We start from the raw sequence: 20,511 nt of genomic DNA, 5'->3' as shown, positions 1-20,511 counted from the left end.
ACTATCCCTGGCTGGCCACCCGCACGCGAACAGCACTGCTGCGATCGGCTCTGCTCCCTGGCACACTCGGAGGACACCCCAGGGAAGCAGGGCCCGGAGCCATGGGCCCAGTGCTCCCAGGTCAGCGTGGCGAAGCGTTCTTGGCAGCAGATGCTGCACTGTTTCTGGGGAGGCTGAGTGTTTAAGGGGTTGTTTCCTGTCAAGTGTGAGCTTTGGGATTTGGCTGAGGCCTGGTGGCAGTTCCCAAATAAGGACAAATATAGCCATGAAACAATTTCTTTTAGCAAGGAGAAAAAAGAGGCTAATTAGGCTCATAGAGGGGTTGGCCTGTGCCTTCGCTAGCAACTGGCAGAATCAGGATATGTCCTGCTGTGCTTGGTGGGCAGCTTCTGGGCTTCTTCTCGGGTAGGGCGCACTGAAGACAGGGGCTGGGGAAGCAGCTGCAGAGAGCACCATGAGTCCAGCCCACAGCCACGGGTCCCCCACAGACTCCACCAACCCCAGGAGGCAGAACAGCATTGCGGGGGCTCCAGTCACGCTAACAGCCTGGAAAGAACTCCGTGAAACTGCTCCTGCGGCCAGTGGCTCAGAACAAACTGGAAGGACGACCTGCTGGAGCAATGCACTGGTTCTTGGCAGAGAAAGAGCAGCCAGTTAGCCACACCTGAGGAGACCATATCCAGCCTGAGGAGAGGCCTCAGCGTCGCCCACTGCCCGTGCACTAGCCCCACCTTGGGGTCGGGCGGCCGAGCGTGCCCAGCCCTGAGCCCGCCCTCCGCCCCCACACCTGGAGGTCCTTGTCGTGGCCCTGCCTCTCCAGGATCAACACCCGGTCCTGCAGTTCCTCCACTGTCCCCTGGAGCAGGTCGTTCTCCTCCAAGGTGGCGCTGAGACGGTGCTCCAGCTCCCGCTTCCGATCCGACAGCATCTTGATCTGAAAGTGGGGAGAGTGCCACAGGGCAGTGTGGGGTTACACCCGGGCTGACGAGTAGGGCACGAGCGACCAGCCCCGGAACACGAAGGCAGGCGTCTCTCCAGCGCTCTGCCCCAGGGCCCCCACGCCGGACAGAACAGCTGTGAACTCTCCAGCTGAGGAGGAAACCCCTCCCCTTTGTAAACCAGTCTGGGAAGGGGTGGGAGTTAAGCTTTGGGAAAGCTGGAATGTGGGGTGCCAGGTAGAGGCAAGGAAGGTTAGTGCTCTGGAAATTCCACAGATAACACAGAGAAGAGCTCCACCTTGCTGCCCACAACATTTTTTTTTTTTTTTTGGCTGTGTCATGCAGCATGCAGGATCTTAGTTCCTTGACCAGGGATCAAACCTGTGCCCCTCTGCAGTGGAAGTGTGCAGTCTTAACCACCAGACCGCCGGGGAAGTCCCCTGCCTACGACTTTACTCCAACCCAACAGCTGGAGGGGTAGTGGAACCTAACCTGTAGGACCCTTCTCTCAAGTCCTGATCCTAAGACAAGGCCCAGGACAGCCCCTGGGGCCACCACACTCTCATATTCTTATCTCTCTCCTCTGTCCTTCCCCCACTGCTGGCAGGTCTGGCACTCAAGGTCACAGCTCAGACCCAGGGCCCCAGGTGAATGCGGAAGCCCCAGGATACAGAAAACACAACAGTGTTTTCTGCCCCTGCCCTGGGAGGGAACAGGACACTGACAAGTAAATCACTGATTTTACTCAAGGTATCTTCTGCTTCAGCAAGAAACTTGTGAATAGAAGCCATCTCTCTCCTTTTGTTAAACAGGCTGATATGTTTGTATGCCGAGTATCTAGCCAGCCGCAAGAGAGATATAGACTTTCTTTCAGGAAGGTCTGTTTGTCTCTTCTGTTTCAGTGAGAAAACAGGAAAAGAGGAAAGATGCCAAGTCTTCTGTGGCCTCAAGGTTTGCAGGGTGAGAGCCACCCAGCATGCCCCCAGGCCAGCGATGCTCCAGCCCAGGAACTCTGCCCTGCTCAGGGGGCTACAGGAACCTTCCCGAGTCCCCTCAATTGCCAGTGGCCTTGGGGGACTTCTGGAGTCCTGCAGGTCCCCCGGCTCCTCCCATTATCAGTTCCCTGCTAGACTGATCTCTCACCCCATTTCTTGTGAGTATTCTCCTGGCGTGGCTTAGATGTGCTCCACGCTCTCTAGTCTAGCATGATGACAGTTCGTAAGGGGACCAACCACAGATCGCTCCCAGGAGAGACCTGGAAATGAACGTCCCAAGTCCTCTGAAACCTGCCTCCCCTCCGCTCTTTGGCTGTTTTCACTCTCTGCACTAGAATTCTTGCTCAGAGGGCATGACTCTTCCCTGGCCACCTCCCCTCCATTGGATGGGATGCCGTCCTGGGGAAAGGAAGTATGAGGCCTTTGTCCAGAGGGCTCAGGTATCTGGCCAAACAAAGGAACACGGTCTCTCAGGTGTGCACCCAGGGAAGGACCGACAGAGCAGCCCTGTGAATGGCCCAGGCTTCTCCACACTGATGCCACGCTGCCCACAGGAAGGGAGCTCTTACTCTAGCTGGGTTTCATTTAAGTGCCCTCTGACCTTCACATTTTCCTTCCTGTGGATCACCTTTGGTTCCCAAGTTCCATTCAGTCAAGTCATGAGGTAATCTGGTTCTGATATACAACCCCGCCCCTTAACAGAAAACAAACAAACAAACTCAGAAGTTCAGAGCTATGTGAAGTGACTTACTGGAAATAAACAATTTCATAGCTCGGCTTTTATATGTAAAAGTGTTATTAGATGAAGTAGGGAATTGGCATTAGATAGCCAACTCCCTCACCAGATTCTACACACCCTGAAACCTGGGACCCAACCTGGCCACAAACATTCCTGGGCATGACCCTGTATCACGAGGGTCTAGGCAGACAGGCAACTTGAGGGAGCTGGACCTTGGCAGAGGTGGCTGAACAGCACGCCATGCACACAGACCATCACAGACAGGCATGCCAAACCCACCAGCACCAACCACTTACTTCAAGGACCTGCTGCTCGATGCCCGTAGGAATTCCAAGGGAAGGGAGGGAGGGAGGGAGTGAGAGCCAGGAGAAAAGAGAAGATATTGACAGACTTTAGGAAAAACCTCTGCGTCATGTATGAAGCAGGGTGGCAGCCGTCTTGGCCTCCTGGGTCTGACCACGCGGGCTGGTTCTTTTACCAAGGTGGTGGCGCTGGACTGTCCCTCAAAATATAACTCAGTCAAAGGGCTGTTGTTCAGACACTTGGCTGAGGGGTCTCGGGAGCAGAGGAGGTGGAAGCCTCCCCAGCACAGAGGCCCCCTTCGGGCTGGTGATGTGACCCTTCCCTGCTCCTCACCTCCCCACAAGCTGCTTCTCACAGATTGGTCCCCTCAGTGCTACTTCCCCCGTCTGGCTTGCACAGGGCCACAGACCCCGCCTGGCCTCTCATATGCTTTCAATAGCACTACTTTCTTCTAAACACCACACAGAGTGCTTTCCATGTGTTAACTCATCAAATCCTCTCATCAACACTATGAAGTAGATTACTTCAACCCAATGAAGTAGATATTACTCTCGGTTTATAGGTAAGAATAATAGGTCCTATTTAGAGGGACTGAACTGAGCCCAAATGGAACGGATTCTCTTTCCAATCTTCCATTTAGGATGTTTTGGGAGGGATCAACATATCCAGTAAAAAGTAGGTCATCCCTAATTTCAGCACACTCAGCAGTAACTCTGAGCAACCTTACTTCTCTAGACAACAGGCTCCCCAGAGAAACCTGGTCGAGCAATCCCCATTCAGTTTCTCACAGACATCTCTCTCCAGAGATGTTAGATAGGGCAGATTTTTGTTCAGAGGACTCCGTGTCTAAAAGGCCAGGCACAGCTCCTGCAATAAGAAAAGCCCTTCCGCCCAACATGGCTTCTCGGGGAGGCTGACCTCGGCCTGAAGGCTTTCGAGCCGGATGATGTGCTGGTTGGTTGAGGAGTTTTTCTCCCGAAAGTCTTCTCTGAGGGCGTGTACTTGCATGGAGAGTTGTCTCTCAACTTCTGATGCCTGTAAGCAAAAGAGACCATGGGGCTGATTCAGAGCTTGTACAAAGGAAGGCTGTTCAGAATTTTGCCTTTCATTTCTCAAGCATCTCCTTGCAACTCTATTCTACAGGAAGTACAGACGAGAAAGAACCGGTTTCCTACGCCGTTCGCTTTGTTCTCTCATGCCCAAACAAGACTAACCCCTATCCCTACCTAAAGCATGAATGACTCTGTCTAGGTCTAAGACCACTTCGCTAATCAGAGGAAACAGGCCTAGAAAATAGTAAGTTCTCAAATGTTAGTTAGTATCATTATGACTCTGCACACAGCAGAAGCTCCACAAACATCTACTAAATTGAGAGACAGTCTCAGTATTTTACAAGAAAGAATAAGACCAATCAAGATACCTAAACCTTAGAAATTCCTTTATCTCACCCATCCATTTCCTTAGTGGGGGCCAGGCAAATAATCTATCTTACTCCCAGTCAGTGTGGGCACTATTTAAAATACCCTGTCATGTCTGTTAAGATTTTTGCTGTTCATTTCTCAAGGATGTTTTCTGCACCTCTCGATTCTCTGGGGAGTGCTGGCCGAGGGGCTCCTCTCCCACCCTAATCTGTTTATTCTCTAACATGGAAACCCAGCAAACACCAACTACCATTCAGTGTATTGGTGTCACCTTCTCTCGAATATGCAGAAGAATGTTTTGAAAGAATGTGCCCTTGGAAAGATCCAAGCCCTGTCACCCTCTCTGAGGGCCTGGCCAGCTCAGCCCACAGCAGAGAGCCCTGAGTGCTGCCCTGGGGAAGGTGGCCACAAGACAGGGTAACTCACTGCCTCAGTGCTTCTCGGAGGCCAAACAGGGTCAGTAAGCTTTATGGGTTCTCAGGGGAGATCACAGCGTGCAGAAATGGTGAGGGAAGGCTTTCAGAGGAGGCGAGTGGTAATAATCTTGAAATGGTAGGTGAGCTGTTCAATGAGGCTCTCACAGTAATGGTCACACGTTCAATGGTTCCTTTTATCTTCAAGTGCTATGTAATCAATTGTTCATCTTTTTTTGGTCCCATAGATTCAACAAACATGCCCCCCTCCCTGCCCCCAGACTACAGAGCCACAAGAATCAACCCACAGTGCTAATTTTTAAACAATTATAAGACACACAGCAAAAGAAAAGTCAGACCATCTCTTTTTTTCTTATTCTAATTTTAGCTTTAGACACTACCGCTTATTTCTGAATCACTTAGAAACACAGTATTAGTTGCTCCTGCCTAAAAATAACATGACTATTATTTACCAAGTGCTTACCATGTGCCAAGAACTGTGCTAAATGCTTTATCTTAATTGTCACAACCAAAGTGGGGCCTATCACCCTCACCCAAGGCAACAAGCTCAGGGAGGTGATGGAACTTGCCCCACATCTCAGTGAACTACAGCATCAGAATGGTCAATTTCGGGTTATCTTACTCTGAAATTGTCTTCCCTGGTGGCTGAGACAGTAAAGCATCTGTCTGCAATGCAGGAGACCCAGGTTCGATCCCTGGGTTGCGAAGATCCCCTGGAGAAGGAAATGGCAGCCCACTGCAGTATTCCTGCCTGGAAAATCCCACGGACGGCGGAGCCTGGTAGGCTACTGTCCATGGGGTTGCAAAGAATCGGACACGACTGAGCAACTTCACTTTTACTTTCTATTCTGAAATTAAGACTTTAATACTACCTTCTTATGCTGCACTCAATATGCCAGCAAATTTGGAAAACTCAGCAGTGGCCACAGGACTGGAAAAGGTCAGTGTTCATTCCAATCCCTAAGAAAGGCAACGCCAAAGAATGCTCAAACTACCACACAACTGCACTCATCTCACATGCTAGTAAAGTAATGCTCCAAATTCTCCAAGCCAGACTTCAGCAATATGTGAACTGTGAACTTCCTGATGTTCAAGCTGGTTTTAGAAAAGGCAGAGGAACCAGAGATCAAATTGCCAACATCCACTGGATCATGCAAAAGGCAAGAGAGTTCCAGAAAAACATCTATTTCTGCTTTATTTACTATGCCAAAGCCTTTGACTGTGTGGATCACAATAAACTGTGGAAAATTCTGAGAGAGATGGGAATACCAGACCACCTGACCTGCCTCTTGAGAAATCTGTATGCAGGTCAGGAAGCAACAGTTAGAACTGGACATGGAACAACAGACTGGTTCCAAATAGGAAAAGGAGTACGTCAAGGCTGTATATTGTCGCCCTGCTTATCTAACTTCTATGCAGAGTACATCACGAGAAATGCTGGACTGGAAGAAACACAAGCTGGAATCAAGATTGCCGGGAGAAATATCAATAACCTCAGATATGCAGATGACACCACCCTTATGGCAGAAAGTGAAGAGGAACTAAAAAGCCTGTTGATGAAAGTGAAAGAGGAGAGTGAAAAAGTTGGCTTAAAGCTCAACATTCAGAAAGTGAAGATCATGGCATCTGTTCCCATCACTGCATGGGAAATAGATGGGGAAACAGTGGAAACAGTGTCAGACTTTATTTTTTTGGGCTCCAAAATCACTGCAGATGGTGACTGCAGCCATGAAATTAAAAGACGCTTACTCCTTGGAAGAAAAGTTATGAGCAACCTAGATAGCATATTCAAAAGCAGAGACATTACTTTTCCGACTAAGGTCCGTCTAGTCAAGGCTATGGTTTTTCCTGTGGTCATGTATGGATGTGAGAGTTGGACTGTGAAGAAGGCTGAGCGCTGAAGAATTGATGCATTTGAATTGTGGTGTTGGAGAAGACTTTTGAGAGTCCCTTGGACTGCAAGGAGATCCAACCAGGCAATTCTGAAGGAGAACAGCCCTGGGATTTCTTTGGAAGGAATGATGCTAAAGCTGAAACTCCAGTACTTTGGCCACCTCATGCAAAGAGTTGACTCATTGCAAAAGACCCTGATGCTGGGAGGGATTGGGGGCAGGAGGAGAAGGGGACGACAGAGGATGAGATGGCTGGATGGCATCACTGACTCGATGGACGTGAGTCTGAGTGAACTCCAGAAGTTGGTGATGGACAGGGAGGCCTGGTGTGCTGTGGTTCATGGGGTCGCAAAGAGTAGGACACGACTGAGCAACTGAACTGAACTGAATACAGTACCTTGAAGTAGTTTTTCCTATTTCCATCACTCACTATTGAAACCAACTTTATGAGTCCAATTTAGACTTTTTTCTTTTTTTTTTTTAATACTAAGCAATTTTATTTATGATTCTTGATTTCTTTGAATAGAATTTAGGGCCCATAAAGAAAATTTCCTCTTATAAATGCTGCAGTTTGTTCACCTACATCAAATTCAGTTGACTATCAGAGTTTCAAATATGCTGGAGATTACAAAGCACTGGGTAATTTAGGCAGCTGGGACCTTATTCTGAGCATCACCATCTTGACATGAATCATGAGACAACCGAGCCTAAGAGATGCACTGGGGACCACAAATAAGCCCAGTTATCAGAAAGGCTCCTGTAGACAGTCTCCTCTCAAAGCAACCTTCCTAGAAATAAAATTTGTCTCTTCCCTCCAGGAATCATGACACCAGAGTCTCAGCTCTTAACCACTATGTCAAAATGTCTCTTTAAAATGTCTGACTCCTCAGATGTGCCCAAGGATATACTGTTGATGAAGGCTTTTAACCTATAGCTCTCTTTTGAATGTCCAACCGCCCAAAGAAGCAGGAATTTCTGGCCTCATTTTGCAGACAAGGAGGTGGAGGCCGAGAGAGAGTGGCACTGCCCTGGCCCTCCTGGTTCTGTGCTCGCCCACAACACCCTGGCCACCTCCAGCCAGGTGGCCAGTCACCAGTCTGTGATGGTTATGGAGGGGAACACACCGGTCAGACACATAAGCACCATTTGCAAGGAGCTAATGCACCTTCCAAAATATATTATTTCCTTCTCTTTCAGAAATGGAAACTGGCACAGATACTTTAGATCTAACAGAATGAACATTAGCTGTTTCTGCACATGAATGAAATAATGATGGCTGAAGTTTGTCTGTAACTCTAATGTTCTAAATTCTTTCTAAATAAAGTATCAGAAAGATTATAAAGTCAATTTTACTTCTATAATGAACACAGCACACTGGTGCTTCTCAGTGCTGGAGCCGGGATTTGTACCCAGATCTGCAGCTCCTACCCTTACATTCTCAGCCCCAACACACAGCACTCCCTTTCTACTCTCTTTTGCTCCCTCTCAAAAGAGCTTACAAAATGAAAGTGATATCAGAGCAACAACCTTGAATTTATTCTAATTTAAGACAAAGGGTGAATTATTAAAAACCATTTGTAATTTACTACAGTTGAAAACTGTTGCATTACGACATGAATTTAAAAATAATTAAATTTATTTTTCAATTTCCTATTTTTATTTATTTATATTTTTTGGCCACACCACGTGGGATCTTAGTTCCATCAGTTCAGTTCAGTTCAGTTGCTCAGTCGTGTCCGACTCTTTGCAACCCCATGAACCACAGCACACCAGGCCTCCCTGTCCATCACCAACTCCCGGAGTTCACTCAGACTCACATCCATCGAGTCAGTGATGCCATCCAGCCATCTCATCCTCTGTCGTCCCCTTCTCCTCCTGCCCCCAATCCCTCCCAGCATCAGGGTCTTTTGCAATGAGTCAACTCTTTGCATGAGGTGGCCAAAGTACTGGAGTTTCAGCTTTAGCATCATTCCTTCCAAAGAAATCCCAGGGCTGTTCTCCTTCAGAATTGCCTGGTTGGATCTCCTTGCAGTCCAAGGGACTCTCAAGAGTCTTCTCCAACACCACAATTCAAATGCATCAATTCTTCAGCGCTCAGCCTTCTTCACAGTCCAACTCTCACATCCATACATGACCACAGGAAAAACCATAGCCTTGACTAGACGGACCTTAGTCGGAAAAGTAATGTCTCTGCTTTTGAATATGCTATCTAGGTTGCTCATAACTTTTCTTCCAAGGAGTAAGCGTCTTTTAATTTCATGGCTGCAGTCACCATCTGCAGTGATTTTGGAGCCCAAAAAAATAAAGTCTGACACTGTTTCCACTGTTTCCCCATCTATTTCCCATGAAGTGATCAGACTGGATGCCATGATCTTAGTTTTCTGAATGTTGAGCTTTAAGCCAACTTTTTCACTCTCCTCTTTCACTTTCATCAACAGGCTTTTTAGTTCCTCTTCACTTTCTGCCATAAGGGTGGTGTCATCTGCATATCTGAGGTTGATATTTCTCCCGGCAATCTTGATTCCAGCTTGTGTTTCTTCCAGTCCAGCGTTTCTCATGATGTACTCTGCATAGAAGTTAGATAAGCAGGGCGACAATATACAGCCTTGACGTACTCCTTTTCCTATTTGGAACCAGTCTGTTGTTCCATGTCCTGTTCTAACTGTTGCTTCCTGACCAGGGATCAAACCTGTGTTCCCTGCAGTGGAAGTGCATAGTCTTAAACAATGGACTGCCAGGGAAGTCCCTATTTTTCAATTTTCAATTTCTGTAACAGAACCCCATTGCAGAATATGGGTTTGTTTTCAAAGTACATTTTGTTGATTTCTCCCCAATCTTTCTGTGTGTATGTACACACTTCTCTGTGTGTGTACAATTAAATTATTCATGATCATATTGCCTATATAAATTTTTCTTTTTTCACTTAGCATCAAAACATCTGATATCGAAAACAAACATCAGGTATCAAAAACATTTTTCCATGTTATTTATTATTATGTGTTTGTGTGCACTAAGCTGCTTCAGTCGTGTCCAATTCTTTGCGAACCTATGAACTGTAGCCTTCCAGGCTCCTCATGTCCACGGGTTGCCATGCTCTTCTCCAGGGGATCTTCCTAACCCAGGGATCGAACCTGTGTCTATTGCATCTACTGCATTGGCTGGTGGATTCTTTACCACTAGCGCCACCTGGGAAGCCCAATTATTTATTATTACACTTCTTAGTGATCACTTTAAATGGCTTCATAATATTCCATCAAGAAGATAAGTTATGATTTCCTCTAGCACTCCCCTATTGTTAGGCATATGGGATTTTCCCAGATTGTGCAATTATAATGAATACATGTCACTGTGATTGTGGTAGTAGAGCTTTCCTACTAACAGAAGTAGAATGGAAAGCCTGAGTTTTCCAGTGGAATGCAAAAAACTGAAAAAAGTAGATGATTATAGTTTAGAAGAGGAAATCTACACCAATTTGAACCAAAGATGGGTTTATGATTAGCCTATGCTTAACTGGAAATTTCAATTAACCAAAAGTCTCTATTTTCTTATTTTCAAGGTCTTATTGTTCTTGATTAAAACTTTCAAATTTGTAATGGATGCCATCAGCCTACTTGAGAGTATATTATATGATAAGTCTCCTTTTTACCATCTTGGGTATTTATAATACTAAAAGCAATGGCCAGCAGATGACACCACCCTTATTATGGCAGAAAGTGAAGAGGAACTAAAAAGCCTCTTGATGAAAGTGAGAGAGGAGAGTGAAAAAGTTGGCTTAAAGCTCAACATTCAGAAAACTAAGATCATGGCATCTGGTCCTATCACTTCATGGCAAATAGATGGGGAAACAGTGGAAACGGTGTCAAACTTAATTTTGGGGGGCTCCAAAATCACTGCAGATAGTGACTGCAGCCATGAAATTAAAAGACGCTTACTCCTTGGAGGGAAAGTTATGACCAACCTAGATAGCATATTCAAAAGCAGAGACATTACTTTGCTAACAAAGATCCATAAAGGCTATGGTTTGTCCAGTGTTCATGTATGGATGTGAGAGTTGGACTGTGAAGAAAGCTGAGCGCCGAAGAATTGATGCTTTTGAACTGTGGTACTGGAGAAGACTCTTGAGAGTCCCTTGGACTGCAAGGAGGTCCAACCAATACATTCTAAAGGAGATCAGTCCTGGGTGTTCATTGGAAGGACTGATGGTGAAGCTGAAACTCCAATACTTTGGCCACCTCATGCAAAGAGTTGACTCATTGGAAAAGACCCTGATGCTGGGAGGCATTGGGGGCAGGAGGAGAAGGGGACGACAGAAGATGAGATGGCTGGATGGCATCACCGACCCGACGGATGTGACTTTGAGTAAACTCTGGGAGTTGGTGATGGACAGGGAGGCCTGGCGTGCTGTGGTTCATGGGGTTGCAAAGAGTTGGACACAACTGAGTGACTGAACTGAACTGAAGTAAATGCAAAAATGTATGGTAGTCTCTTGTTCTCACTAGGCTTCAGTGTACCAATTCCTCCCAAAGCCTTCCAAAAATAAAACTCAGAACTTAAGTTTGTTATGTATTTACATTTTACTACAGTTCAGTTCAGTCACTCAGTCATGTCCGACTCTTTGTGACCCCATGAATCACAGCACGCCAGGCCTCCCTGTCCATCACCAACTCCCAGAGTCTACCCAAACTCATGTCCATCGAGTCAGTGATGCCATCCAGCCATCTCATCCTCTGTCGTCCCCTTCTCCTCCTGCCCCCAATGCCTCCCAGCATCAGAGTCTTTTCCAATGAGTCAACTCTTCGCATCAGGTAGCCAAAGTATTGGAGTTTCAGCTTCACCATCAGTCCTTCCAATGACCACCCAGGACTGATCTCCTTTAGGATGGACTGGTTGGACCTCCTTACAGTCCAAGGGACTCTCAAGAGTCTTCTCCAACACCACAGTTCAAAAGCATCAATTCTTCGGTGCTCAGCTTTCTTCACAGTCCAACTCTCACATCCATACATAAACACTGGAAAAACCATAGCCTTGACTAGATGGACCTTTGTTGGCAAAGTAATGTCTCTGCTTTTGAATATGCTATCTAGGTTGCTCATAACTTTCCTTCCAAGGAGTAAGCGTCTTTTAATTTCATGGCTGCAATCACCATCTGCAGTGATTCTGGAGCCCCCAAAATAAAGTCTGACACTGTTTCCACTGTTTCCCCATCTATTTGCCATGAAGTGATGGGACCGGATGTCATGATCTTAGTTTTCTGAATGTTGAGCTTTAAGCCGACATTTTACTCTCCTCTTTCACTTTCATTAAGAGGGTTTTTAGTTCCTCTTCACTTTCTGCCATAAGGGTGGTATCATCTGCATATCTGAGTTTATTGATATTTCTCCCAGCAATCTTGATTCCAGCTTGTGTTTCTTCCAGTCCAGCGTTTCTCATGATGTACTCTGCATAGAAGTTAAATAAGCAGGGTGACAATATACAGCCTTGACGTACTCCTTTTCCTATTTGGAACTGGTCTGTTGTTCCATGTCCAGTTCTAACTGTTGCTTCCTGACCTGCATACAGATTTCTCAAGAGGCAGGTCAACTCTTTCAGAATTTTCCACAGTTTATTGTGATCCACACAGTCAAAGGCTTTGGCATAGTCAATAAAGCAGAAACAGATCTTTTCTGGAACGCTCTTGCTTTTTCGATGATCCAGCAGATGTTGGCAATTTGATCTCTGATTCCTCTGCCTTTTCTAAAACCAGCTTGAACATCTGAAGTTCACGGTTCATGTATTGCTAAAGTCTGGCTTGGAGAATTTGGAGCATTACTTTACTAGCATGAGAGATGAGTGCAATTGTGTGGTAGTTTGAACATTCTATGGCATTGCCTTTCTTTGGGATTGGAATGAAAACTGACCTTTTCCAGTCCTGTGGCCACTGCTGAGTTTTCCAAATTTGCTGGCATATTGAGTGCAACACTTTTACAGCATCATCTTTCAGGATTTGAAATAGCTCAACTGGAACTCCATCACCTCCACTAGCTTTCTTCATAGTGATGCTTTCTAAAGCCCATTTGACTTCACATTCCAGGATGTCTGGCTCTAGGTGAGTGATCACACCATCATGATTATCTGGGTCATGAAGATCTTTTTTGTACAGCTCTTCTGTGTACTCTTGCCACCTCTCCTTAATATCTTCTGCTTCTGTTAGTTAGATTTTTACCAATACCTTTCCAAAGGGAAGGTTTCATTTCTGGTAATATGTTAGGTTAGGTTACTTGGACTGACCTTCCTACTGAAAACAGCTAAAAATACTGGATAAAATGGAAAAGACTTCTTAAAAGTGTCAAGGAGCTGACAAGATAGTGATGGAATCATAAGAATGCTTCACACAGGCACATTATTACAACCAACCAATGGAACACAAACAGTAAGAAATAAACCTAACTTCACCACAAATGAACCGCAAAACCACAAGTGAAGCAGGTGGAGAAGAAAATAACTTAGCTAAATGACTTTGGAAAACAATCCTTTGACTGTGTACTATAAGGTTCAGGAAGAAAGAACTACACAGAGCTATTGAACTGTAGGTCATAACTTGCTTCTCACAGATGTATGGGTTAGCAATTCTAACATTACTGTGTTTAACAGAATTGAACAAATAAGTAAATATATCATGGATAATGAGAACCAGGTTCTCCTGTGGAGAAAGAGTTACAAATAAGGAAAGAGGGAAGGCTAACATGAACCTTGTGGTACTAGATTAGAATTGAAGACATCAGAACGAACTTATGGTGTTCAGCGCGCGCACGCACACACACACACACACACACATAAGTGGAAGGATTGAGAAAATGATTATATGCATCTGTTTATGAATGAGGTAAGTTTCTACACACTCATTCCCTAATTCTGTCTTCTGAGAGGACCTAAAAGTAACAACATCTTAGTGTACACATTGGATTCTATACACTAATCTCTAAGAAATGAACCAAACAAAGCTCCTTGGAGAAATGGCTTGTTTCAGGGTCAGGGGAGGAAAAAATACAAGATGAGCTTAAACCATCTTAGGATGCCAGAAAGAAAGGAAGTGCTCAATAAATGAGAGAGGTACACTGAATAGACATAGAACTCAACTTGAAGGAGCTCCCAATGGCTAAGGCTGGGACCATTTGATCAATGAAACAAATAACGACGGTAATGGATTAAAATGCACAGAATAAATATTCATGAGTCCACAATGATAAGTAAATAATTGGATACATTAGTTAATGAGGGAAAAGAGGCAGCTCTTCCTTACAGAGAATTCCAACTAATAAATACAGAAGGAATGCTGCAAACAGAAAGTCACCAGCAGGCAAGTGTCACAGCAGTAACTGCTGCAGGCAAGAGCTAGAGGATGCACACTAATAACTGGTGGCAAAAATTCGACAAGAAACGGGGTATTTATACAGTCTCAAAGTATCTCCCTGTAAGGCTTACTAATCACAAAGAAAAGAGTAACTTCACAGTGGAGAAGCCTGGCAGATACTACCTTAGAAGTTAATGTCATCAGTTACAAAAAATGTCAAACATGACGTGTCCTCAGTATGAACACTGAGAAGGGCACAACTGCACCTCTGTGCTACCTTGCAAAATGGCATAACCTAATCATGACAAAACATTAGACAAACCCCAAACTGAGGGACTTTCTATAAAATAACCCATCATTACTCTTTAAAACTACCAACTTCAGGAAAAACAAATCTAGACTGAAGAACTGTCAGAGATTGAAGGAGACAAAACAAACATGACATTTAAATACAACATGGGAGGTTGAACTGGATCCTGGGCCAAAAAAGGACAAAGGTGGGAAAGCTGGCAAAATCCCAGCAGGTATGTGGATTAGCTAATACTGCCTCAATGCTGGTTTCAATAACTACTATGGTTACATAAAGGAGATTCCCTGGTGGCTCAGATGGTAAAGTGTCTGCCTGCAATGTGGGAGACCTGGGTTCAATCCCTGGGTCGGGAAGACCCCCTGGAGAAGGAAATGGCAACCCACTCCAGTACTCATGCCTGGAAAATTCCATGGATGGTCACCTGGTGGGCTACAGTCCATGGGGTCGCAAATAGTTGGGCACGACTGAGCGACTTCACTCACTCATGGTTACATAAAGATGTTAGCATTAGGGGAAACTAGAAGAAGGGTATATGAGAATCTCTACTTTTTCCTAACTTCCCTGTAAGGCTAACATTGTTTAACAACAACAATTAAAAAATACCTGATTGGTAGTGCCCCTAGACACTTTGTAGGAGAAAACGAGTTATCTCTGAAGGATGGTAATGTCATTCAAGATAAAATAATCTCCATAAATAATGTTCTAATAAAAATAAGCAGATTATAGTAAAACAAAACAAAAATACACATGGAAACAAAGATTCATGAGCAAGAACCAGCATAAGCAGCAACAGAAACAGATTCACAATGACTTCAGATCCTAGAATAATCAGTTACAGATTATAAGACAACTGTGATTGTGTTTAGATAAATAAAAGGCATGATTAAAAATATCTCTATACAACCAACCAGTCTGAAAATGGCACAAGATGTCTAGCGATAAAAAACAATCCTTTTAGTTCACATAGTGCCCTGGACACATACCTCCAGCAGAACACATACTCCATTTTGTTACAGTGATTACAGTTGCCCATTTGCATCTTCCCCCTCACCACATTTTAAGCTTTTTAAGACAGGGGGTGACAGTGTCTAGTTCATTTTTGTATTGCCAGTGGATAGCACAATGCCTGGCATATGATAAGTACTCAAAAAATACCTGAACTAAGTTTATCTCTTTCATGGCTGTCGGAAATTGCCCTTGAGCGAGTAAAAAGGAATCAAGTCTAAATGTATAGTAATATAGCTACCATGGGATGAAAAAAGAGTGTAAATCTCCAAAGAACCAGAGGAGACACACACACCCCCAAATTAAAGTCAAAATGTTAACAAAGTTTATTCAGCTTTTAGAGTGGCTAGATTTATGCTACAAACTAGGGATACAATAGCGAGGAAGAGAGAAAGTGTTAGTCTCTCAGTGTCAGTCAGTGTCTTATCTTTGTAACCCATGGACTGTAGCCCATGAGGCTCCTCTGTTCATGGCATTCTCCAGGCAAAATACTGGAGTGGGTAGCCATTCTCTTCCTCCAGGGGATCTTCCAGACTCAGGGATCGAACCTGGGTCTCCTGCACTGCAGGCAGATTCTTTACTGTCTGAGCCAGATCTGGTCTCTAAAACTCTCAGAGCTGGAACCTTACTAGAAAAAAGAAACCAGTTACTGAACGCCATCACTGCACACACGAGGAACCTGAGGCCCAGGAGGAATCCATAAGGATCACATAACAAGTAACTGAAAGGTAAAACAAGTGAGATACCAATTTAAGGAGAAGGACTTTTGAAAGGATGGAAAAACAAATCACAAGAAACAGGAACTTAAATTTTAATAGCAAGGTAGTTGACAGAGAAAGGTTAGAGACTGAGAAAACAAAACCAAACCTGATGCTGGTTAATATTCAAAGAAAAACAGTTTCTTTTCCTGGTCTCTCATCTTGGATTTCAACTAGTTTGAAGTATAATTTACTATTTTAACCTCTCTTCTGCTAGACTTTGAGCCCTAGTATCCACAACATTATTTAGTACATCACTGGTTCTTAAAACATCTTTGCACAATGAGTGGTATATATTTTATCAGAAAATCGGTTTTCCTATCAGGTTCTATTTTTCACTTTACAATACAGAATATCCTCTCTAGACTATGCAAACCACTACTTTTTTTTTTTGGCCAAAGCAAATACAGAAACAAATATCTAACAATTCTTTCAAGTGAAAAATTCAAGATTTTAACAAAATGAAGATAAATTTCATGTTGATCAAGCTTTTCTTTTTATTTTAGCTTAATGGGAATCTTAGTTTTCCTAAGCAACCCAAAGTTCCATACCTATTACAGGTAGATATTTGCCAGTCTAATCATGCTGGGTTATTGGGTTCTTGCAAATTTATGGTGTTACATGACAACGGTGTGGCTATAGACACTTGCTATACTATTTTGCTAATTAACACTCTCTTAGTGCAGGTATGTGATGCAGACAGATGAGACTCACTTTGTACTCAAGACCTGTAGAACAATGTTCACTGCAGCATTGTTTGTAAAAGACTAGAGGCAACCAAAGTGTCCACCATTAGCAGACTGCATGTATCAGTGCAATCAAATGCTAATCTACCTGCACTGATATGATAGGCAAGAATTCTACCAGTGAGTCACCCATGCATCAAGATTACTTTGCCTTAATGTGGAAAGATTTCAACAATGTAACATATTTTAAAAAGCATATTTGATCCTATTTATATGAAATTATGTGTATGCTTATTTAGTTGCACACATGAATAGAAGAATGCCTGGAAAGCTGTTCACCAAAATACGATCAGAAATTACTTCTAGGGCATGATATTCCTAGCAATGTTTGCCTTGGAAAAGAATTTTTTTGTAAAGTTGAAATATTCAACTGTAGTATGTATTATCTTTAATAATGAGGGAAAATAAAGTTATTTATTTAAAAATAGATAAATTCATAAAATATCAACCTAGGGACAAAGGTAAAAGGAAAAAAGTATAGCATTAACATCAAATAAAGATCAGAAATTTTAGTAATAACGAGGCTGGGGAGAGTGATACAACAATTATAACAAACCTCAGACAGCATAAGCTTAGAAAGACGGAGGGGGAAGAGTATTTTATTTTTTAAAGTTTGAAAATTTACAAAGTTTCATGTCCCTATGAAGTATACAAAAAATACAAGACACAATCTCCACCCTCAAGCAACGGAAGGAGAAGGAGGTGAACGTTCATGAAGAAAGCCAATACAAAGTACAGGATACTGGCACGCACTGACACATGGCATGAGGGACAAAGAGACCACTCAAGACAAAGTATGGCAGAGGTCTTAGGGAAGACGTCTTAAGGAAGGCCAAGCATGCAGTGAGTGATCTGGAGAAAACTATACAGCCACTGTACCCCAGTTTCTTCATCTGAAAAATGGTGAGTAAAAGATCTACCTTAGCATTAAGATGAAATAATGTTAGGGAACCATGGACTGAAACCTTCTGCCCTGACCAGGGATGAAAACAACCACTTGCACAAGTTGTCTCTCATGGGAAGTTTCCAATAAGAAACAAGAAAATGACAAGCTGCTGCCAACCCGAAGAATTTGGGAGGGGCCGAAAAGAGGGAGGAGATGCCGGGCTATAGTATGTCCTGCCAACCTCCCGGAAACTCTCATGCTGGAATCTGGCTTCACCGGGAGACTCGCGTGCCACCTGGTAAAGCCCTGAGTCAGACCATACATGGACACAAGCAAGGTGATGGGGCAGTGACAACCCAGAAATTAACCCCTCCTCCATAAAACCCGAGACTGTGAACCAAGAGGCAGAGCAGTCCTGGGTCCCCTGACCTTGCTGCTCTCCTCTCAAGTGGCCCCTTTCCAATAGTGTCTTGCTTCATCAGCAAGTGTGTCTCCTTGGATAATTCATTTCCAAGTGTTAGACAAAGCCCCTCTTGGGGCCTGGAAGGCATCCCTCTCTAGTCACAGTAATGTAGATAAAACGTTCAGTACAGACAAAATATATAATAAGTTATAGTTATTACTCTTATCTATGATTAAGTAAAAACTCCAAACAGAATTCTGACATGTGCTCAAAGGAAAGCATGCAATTTCAAAGTTGAAACCTCAGAGACTACCTGGTCCTGACCCCTAATTTGGTGATTGATGAAACGGAGGCCTGGGTCAACAGAGTGAGGCTTTTGATGTGATCTGAGTGAACCAAAGTAAGGTCTTGCCTAAGACCACACATGACTACCGTTTTCAGTTTCTTTCCATTTCAATACCATTTTTTTCTTCTTTTAGACAATAACAAAGAGTCACATATTAGATGCTTTTCAAGGATGCCAAAAACTCATCCTCTAGAATGAAGAAAGTCTGATGCCACTACCAGTGCGTATTACTCACGAGAGGGAATGCCTGCTTACATGAGACGCGTGGAAAGCTGCTCCTTGACATTTAGAAGGCGCACACCCACTAGATAGGGGCCATGTCTAATTCTGTTTGAACGAACTTTAAAAGTAGAGCACAATAACAGTTTTATTGTCATCCTTTTAATCACTGTCAAAACGTAATCCCTCAATATCAAAGGCCAGCAACTCTGGCAGCACAGGCTTTTAATTGAAAAAGAGAAAAGGATAAACATCAGCCTGCTTTTGTTTCTGGAGGAGGGCCTTTACTCCATGTCAGATCCCTACTGCTCGTTAAGTAAAAAATATTTCATAAGTCAGAGAAAAGGATTTTACATTTTTAAATGTCCTGCTGCTGCTGCTGCTAATAAGTCGCTTCAGTCGTATCCGACTCTGTGAGACCCCATAGACGGCAGCCCACCAGGCTCCTCCGTCCCTGGGATTCTCCAGGCAAGAACACTGGAGCGGGTTGCCATTTCCTTCTCCAAAGCATGAAAGTGAAAAGTGAAAGTGAAGTCGCTCAGTCGCGTCCGACTCCTAGCGACCCCATGGACTGCAGCTTACCAGGCTCCTCCATCCATGGGACTTTCCAGGCAAGAATACTGGAGTGGGGTGCCATTGCCTTCTCCATTTAAATGTCATATGAGGACCGATACCAGAAAACAAGCCCTCTGCTAAGTCACTTCAGTTGTGTCCGACTCTGTGTGACCCCAGAGGGCAGCCCACCAGGCTCCCCCGTCCCTGGGATTCTCCAGGCAAGAACACTGGAGTGGGTTGCCATTTCCTTCTCCAATGCAGGAAAGTGAAAAGTGAAAGTGAAGTCGCTCAGTCGTGCCCGACCCTCAGCGACCCCATGGACTGCAGCCTTCCAGGCTCCTCTGTCCATGGGATTTTCCAGGCAAGAGTACTGGAGTGGGGTGCCACTGCCTTCTCCGAAAGAAGCCCTGGATATCCCCAATACACTGGACTCACAATCAGAGCTTTTGATTCACGCAGAGCTTTTTTTTTTTCTTTTTTTAAAACCAAAATGACACAATCCTCTGTGTTCACTTGACGCCCTGGTGCTTTGCACTAACTCCAACATGGATCAAACACTTGCTTTCTATGCTTTTAATTGAGGATACAGAGATGAATAAGACTCAACTCTGTGGAAAAACTGTCTTCCAAATTCAGGCTCTGAAAAGAAAAGTTTTTCTTCTCTACCAATTACAGTATTGTGCAACCTCAAGCAAAACTTCGCAATGCTTTGCGCCTCAGTTTCCTCACTTGCAAAATTAGGATAAACCCGAACCCGGGTCTCCCGCATTGCAGGCAGAGGCTTTATCGTCTGAGCCACCAGGGAAGCCAGGACAAAGTGTAGCTCTCCTAATTGGTGGTCACTTCCCACCAACATAAAACAAAATTATTGGGTTTAAACGTGAAAGAGGGCAGGTCTCAACAGCCTAAGAAAATGCGGCAGAGACTGATGGTGAGAAGGACAGCCCGAATTGAGGCAGAAAATCTAGGCTCTCTTTCACCCATGGATGTGGTGTGGTGATCACAGAGAAACCTCAAAGGTCTCAGCGGTAAAGGGGGTGAGGACATGGACCTGAAGAATGACTATCCAGCTAAACTGAGGAATTGCACTGTCTACAAGAACATGTCTATGATGGAACAGGCTTCCCTGTTCCCTCAGGGTCGAAAACACCGTGAGCACTGCAGATTTCCCAGAATTTGAAATGTTTACACTTTCAAAAGATTACATGGAGGTACTTGGAAGAGAAACTGA

At 44.3% G+C, this 20,511-nt stretch overlaps 1 protein-coding gene across 1 annotated transcript in view; it reads right to left on the bottom strand.

Moving 5' to 3' along the window:
* Window positions 1-20,511, bottom strand: part of BICDL1 (BICD family like cargo adaptor 1) — an 80,869-nt gene that overhangs the window by 22,731 nt on the left and 37,627 nt on the right. The window contains exons 3-5 of the mRNA XM_052654853.1: window positions 3,894-4,010; window positions 2,969-2,980; window positions 788-934 (exon numbers count right to left, since the gene is read on the bottom strand). Coding sequence (XP_052510813.1) covers window positions 788-934; window positions 2,969-2,980; window positions 3,894-4,010 — 276 coding nt within the window. The remainder of the gene's footprint in view (window positions 1-787; window positions 935-2,968; window positions 2,981-3,893; window positions 4,011-20,511) is intronic.

Source organism: Budorcas taxicolor, chromosome 17 (genome assembly GCF_023091745.1).
Source record: "Budorcas taxicolor isolate Tak-1 chromosome 17, Takin1.1, whole genome shotgun sequence".
Classification (NCBI taxonomy): Eukaryota; Metazoa; Chordata; class Mammalia; order Artiodactyla; family Bovidae; genus Budorcas; species Budorcas taxicolor.
Note: the sequence above shows the minus strand (reverse complement) of the source record. Positions and strands in the feature narration are given on the sequence as shown.